Source organism: Triticum dicoccoides, chromosome 1A, assembly GCF_002162155.2.
Source record: "Triticum dicoccoides isolate Atlit2015 ecotype Zavitan chromosome 1A, WEW_v2.0, whole genome shotgun sequence".
NCBI lineage: Eukaryota > Viridiplantae > Streptophyta > Magnoliopsida > Poales > Poaceae > Triticum > Triticum dicoccoides.
Genome location: NC_041380.1, coordinates 537960451 through 537965837, shown reverse-complemented (window position 1 = coordinate 537965837; position 5387 = coordinate 537960451). Strand labels below are relative to the sequence as shown.

Sequence of the window (5387 nt, the reverse complement as noted above, 5' to 3'; positions counted from 1 at the left end):
GATTTCAGAGGAAACCACACATGAGGTGTTTTCATCTATTTGTGTCTACAATTCTTGTGTTTTTGTGTGTGACATCCAAATGACAGTTCTGCAGATTTCCCGTGGTTTTAGTCGATGTGTGAAATCTTAATTTATGTGTTTTTCCTTCTTTTTTAGCACAATGCACTAGGTTTTGTGCTTTAAGAAAATAAAAAAACACATTAGTTAATCTATGGTTCTGTGTTTTTCCTATTTGTATGTTTGATTGAATTATTGTGTTCCAAACGAGGCCTTATACATTTTAATGCTAGAGTTTGAGCCATTGTAACGTTGGAGCTCTGTTTGTTTCACCGGCCCAAGCGAGGCCCCGTGTTCGGCCCGCGTCGTATAATTGGACCGGGCTCACTCACACGACACGCACGCGGCCTGGCCACACCGCACCACACCCTGGTGACACCACCACTGGCCCCTCAGGCGTCAGATTCGGTGGCTGCCACGAACTCGCCGGCGCGGCGGCCACCTCACGCCATCAGATCGGCTGGGCGCCGTCCGCCGAGCTGCCGAGGTCAGGTCGCAACGTGCCACAAGGCGGCGTAACGTGACACGACCCGAGGGGCCCCGAGGCTGCTCATCGTCGCACCCACCGGGCTGACGCGGCGGAGGAGCGGCAGCCCCGTCCCCGTCGGCCCAGTCCTGCACCTAGGGCTAGCGGGAGGCCGGGAGCTCGCGTAAGCCCCAACTCAGTCCTATTATCTACTTACTCTCTATTTGATTTCGGCGGCGGTGCACGAGCCATAGTGGACATCTTGGTCACCCTTAGTCATACTGTGCCACTGAATGTGGTTTCTGAGTTCAGCCCGTAAACATTTCACCGTGTTTTAGGCGAAATCGTTTGGCCATCTCTTTGGTTCGCTTCCCATATACTCAACATGAAAAATGAGTGCGCCATCTGCGTCCGTTTTCACGACTTCTCCATCAGAATTTGGGGCATTTCGTCCTAGATATAATAACTTACCTAAACTGGATACATCAGTCTACATATTTTTGCCGAATCAGACACCCGAGTCACTGTCCTCTATTTGGCATGTATGAAATTGCGAAACCGACACCGAATCTGAGCCAGATTCCAACACTCCTGTCCATGTCCGAGAGTAGCGCCTGCTGTTACCCGCACTAATTTACAAATGGCTGGCTGTCCAGTTGACCACTAATAGACAGGGCGGTGCCACAGCTACAATGCAAAGTGTACTACATCAATCCAACTCATTGTCCCCCCTGAGAATATAGTTTTCTGCCAAGCTCTTAAAATGTTTTATTCAGCTATGTATAGATCTTTACAATGGGAAAAAAATGCACAGCCATTCATCTGAGGCGTGGTTAAAAAAAATCTGAGAGTAGGACCTGTAGGTAAAATATTTGGGCTACTCAAACTTTTCAAACCTTGGGTAGGGTTATGTTTTAAAATATTTACATCAAACATCAGCTTTTTCTTGATATATCTTGTCGCTCTAATCTTTCCATTTAAACATGTTATGCTCCATCTATTAGCATGCTAGTATGAACAATATAGCTGAGATTTAACACAAACAGGTAGACATTACCACGGAAGAACTGTTTTGACTGATCCATCGTGAGGTGACATGTATGGTAGCATAATCTAGCTGTTTTCTGTTAATAAGCACGTGCACGCGCCTAGTTTTCGTGCCATGGCAGGCTTTTTCGGCCCGTTTTCGCTGCCATGGCAGCAGTTCTCCCGTTAACATTTTTTTTTCAGCAAATTAGTTGGAGGAGGCACAGGACTGAGGACCCGGATTATTATTTTGGTCATGGAGATGGAACCAATGTGAGGAGAATTCTCTGAGATCACATGGTCCGAGAGGTCAATCTGCCTGATTCTTTGCTTCGGCATTCGGACTTCATTTTGCTTTGAACAGAGCTTACCCTGCATCTGTAGATATTACAACGATGTCACTTTTATTTCTCCCTCAACAGCGCATATGTTCATTTCTTATGAAGATCACTTTCTCCATCTGGTCTTTTCTTCAGGTTTTCGAAGGGCTGCTGGTCTCTAATCCACGGCGAGAATGCTGCCACGAACCTACACTCCTGCACAGTCAGTGGTCGGACTCAGACCGTATGGATTCCTGATCCTTGGTATGTGGCTTTAATGCTTTATGAACAAAGTCCCTTCAGTTGCCTTGGGTCACATGATTTCCAGCAGTTGTCTGGTCATTATGATTCTGTGTAGTATCGGTGTGGTGGGTCATTATGTGTTCAATGAGGAATGGGACTGTTGTTGTCTGCGCCTTGGAACCTTGCTATTCCTCAGCTGTACCCTACACTCATTTTCTTTTGATTTTTATGGGGCTATTCTACGCTCGTTGAATGCATGAAAGGTTGGTGTTCTTTCACCATCCTCTCGACCTCTCCTAAACCCCACTACAATTATGGCTTGGCGCATTCAGAAAATTAATTATGCCCACTTGTCTTTTGATGGCACCCATGTTTTCATACTTGCAAACAAAATCTAGTTAAGCTGTTACGTCTCGATTCAATGTATGTCTGTTACGTTTTTATAAAGTATGCCCGTTTAATATATTTTTTATTCGTTTTCAGTATATACTAAGCTCCTTGCTATAGAAAAAAAATGTAAAATTCCTTTTTGAAAAAAGAAAAATATAAAACTAGCCTGTCGGTCTTGTAGAGCATTTGAGCGATGACTTCGAGTTGCTCTCTTGATGATATCAACGTTGGGAATCAATGAAAGCTTGTCTTTTATGTTGGATCTGAGTATCAGACATGTAAAATCCTGACATCGAAACAATTTGGAGTTATTTGCGAGGTGTGAGTCCTTGTGATCAACAAGTTAGCTCTCGTAGTACAATACAAATCTAGTTAAGATAGGAGAGAGGATTTTTGCTAGCCACCTGTGCTCTGTGATCTTTCCCACTAGTAGCCACAACTGCAATACACAGTGTTCTATATAAATCTAACTCATTGTTCCCCAGAGAGTACCAAGTGCTTAAAATGTTTTATTCAAGTATAGATCTTTACAGAAGAATGTTCAACCATTCATTAAAATATCTTCTGTTGTCTACATAACAGATTTAAGTGTCGGACTGTGTTTAATTATGAAGAGAAGTGCGACTCAAGTGAAACGTCTGAAATGGAGTTGAGCTAAACTTGAAACTATCTTTTGTGAACATTTGATTTGAACGAGTTGTACCTGAGTAAATAGGCTTCCATGAATAATTCGTAGTGTATTTGTACTGTCTGCAATTGTTGCATAGCGAAGGTCTTCTCTCAAATGGCTTGACACAATCCCAATACCATCCTTGAATAATTGATTACTCAAGGCCCTATCATGTGCCTTAAACATGTTGTACTTGTGTATATATAACCGGTATGACTACAATCCACCCATAACCAAAGAAAAACAAGCTCAACAAAAATGCCGCCCATCCAAGACAAGCATAGCTCTCAGGAGCTGCTCCAGGCTCAAGTTAACCTTTGGCACCATGCACTGGGATTCGTCAAGTCCATGGCACTCAAATGTGCAATGGAACTGCAAATCCCTAACACCATCCAACACCATGGTGGGCTTATGACCCCGTCAGAGTTGGCCACAAAGATCGGCCTCCATCCGTCTAAGCTTCCCCGCTTACGGCGACTCATGCGTGTGCTCACCATATCAGGCATCTTTGCTGTTCATGAGGCAGCCTCGCCAGGCAAGGAGGTTGTTTACGGGCTTACCCCAACCACACGCCTACTCGTCGGTGATGAAGTTAAATCAAACTTATTTCCTATTCTATCTTTGATGCTTGATTCAACTGTCATTGCCCCCTTTTTGGGCATGCACTCATGGTTCCTAGATGAGCATTCCACGTCCCTGTTCAAAAAGGCCCACAGCCTTAACTTTTGGGAGATGGCTGAGCAGGATGATACTTACAACCAGATACTCAATAATGCAATGGTTTCTGATAGTAACTTTCTCACGGACATCATCTTAAGGGAGTGTGGTGATGTATTTCTTGGCATAAACTCTCTTATTGATGTTGGTGGAGGCCACGGTGGAGCTGCCAGGGCAATTGTGAATGCATTCCCGCAAATGAAATGCACCGTGTTGGATCTCCCTCATGTTATTGCAGAAGCTCCTAGTGATGTCCATGTGTCGTTTATTTCTGGCGATATGTTTAAGTACATTCCGCCAGCAAATGCTCTTTTCCTAAAGGTAAACTCTCTAGAAGTTTCTTCTTCCCTTGCAATACAACACATCATCATTTGACAATATGCTGTCATAACTCTTAAAGTGTGTATTTAGCCACTTGTCTGAATTAAATTAAGTTAACTAAATTTCTTACAATAAATTTCTATAATTCAATATATTATAGGGACTAATGGTAACCTTTTTTTGGGCTGCTGCTGTGCATCTTAGTGGGTTTTTCATGATTGGGGTGATGAAGACTGTGTCAAGTTATTGAAAAATTGCAAGGAAGCTATTCCTCCCAGAGATGCTGGTGGAAAGGTGATAATCGTAGATATGGTGGTTGGATCTGGGCTAAATGAGATTGTAACAAGAGAGACACATGTTTTATATGATCTATTTATCATGTGCGTTGAGGGGATTGAGCGAGAGGAATTTGAGTGGAAAAGGATATTCATGGAAGCTGGATTCGGCGACTACAAGATTATATCAGTGCTGGGAGTTAGATCTGTTATTGAGCTCTACCCTTGAACACTCAATTAAAAATTACATGGTAATCAGTGTTGTATGTTCATAAACGGGCATCAACAGCATGTGTGCTCTCTTGTTGCACGCGTTGGCCTAGTATGGTGAAAAATGTACTACCTTATTATATTTTTGTGATATGTAACCGCTGTGATCAATGAATTTGTCCCGGTAGTGTTTATGTATGGACTACCATCTGCAGCTGGGTCTATACTTTGTTTCTGTTGTGAGAATTGAGATAACATATACTGATATTAAGATGCTATATGTCCATGTTTCAGTGGTTACTCTGTTGTTTTTCAGCGTCCGTACCTTTGTGAATCATGTGTTTAGATAGCTTTGTGCTCATGAGGTCGTTAGAAACTGTTCATTCGATGTGATACTGTAATGCATGACCTATTGCGGGCTAAAAAAAATGTACAGCTCCTTGCTTGCATATAATCATTTCATGTGTATTTTAGCAGTGTCATATTTTCCTCTGTCTATTTGGCGTCATTGACTTGCAACTTTACAGGGTTTTTTTCTTCCAAAAGTTATATGCTTGGATCCATTTTAGTAAGACTGCATCTGCATGCTGCTGTGTTCAGATTGCTCTTGGTGATTCAGTGATGCAATTCTGAATTTCAGTAAACATGTGAGGAATGGACCCATTTTTCAGGTCCTCTCTGCCTCAGGTAAG

General features: G+C 42.8%; 1 protein-coding gene across 9 annotated transcripts; it reads left to right on the top strand.

Moving 5' to 3' along the window:
- The first annotated feature begins 413 nt into the window (after positions 1 to 413).
- LOC119287006 (5-pentadecatrienyl resorcinol O-methyltransferase-like) lies at positions 414 to 4889 on the top strand. 9 transcript variants are annotated; one of them, XM_037566509.1, is made up of 5 exons: positions 414 to 707; positions 1762 to 1858; positions 2026 to 2133; positions 3675 to 4210; positions 4415 to 4889. In XM_037566509.1, the coding sequence occupies exons 3-5, from the start codon at positions 2064 to 2066 to the stop codon at positions 4712 to 4714; spliced, it is 906 nt and encodes a 301-aa protein (XP_037422406.1). In that variant the 5' UTR covers positions 414 to 707; positions 1762 to 1858; positions 2026 to 2063; the 3' UTR covers positions 4715 to 4889. The 9 variants fall into 9 exon arrangements, with proteins under 9 accessions (XP_037422406.1, XP_037422432.1, XP_037422393.1 ...); XM_037566535.1 differs by having other exon boundaries at positions 1754 to 1858; positions 3852 to 4210; XM_037566496.1 differs by having other exon boundaries at positions 1754 to 1858.
- The last annotated feature ends 498 nt before the right edge of the window (positions 4890 to 5387 follow it).

Excerpts from the sequence above, each read along its gene's own strand:
- LOC119287006 (XM_037566480.1), top strand. The coding sequence starts at position 3,431 with ATGCCGCCCATCCAAGACAAGCATAGCTCTCAGGAGCTGCTCCAGGCT. Across the intron at positions 4,211-4,414 it reads CAAATGCTCTTTTCCTAAAG|TGGGTTTTTCATGATTGGGG; the intron begins GTAAACTCTCTA and ends TGTGCATCTTAG.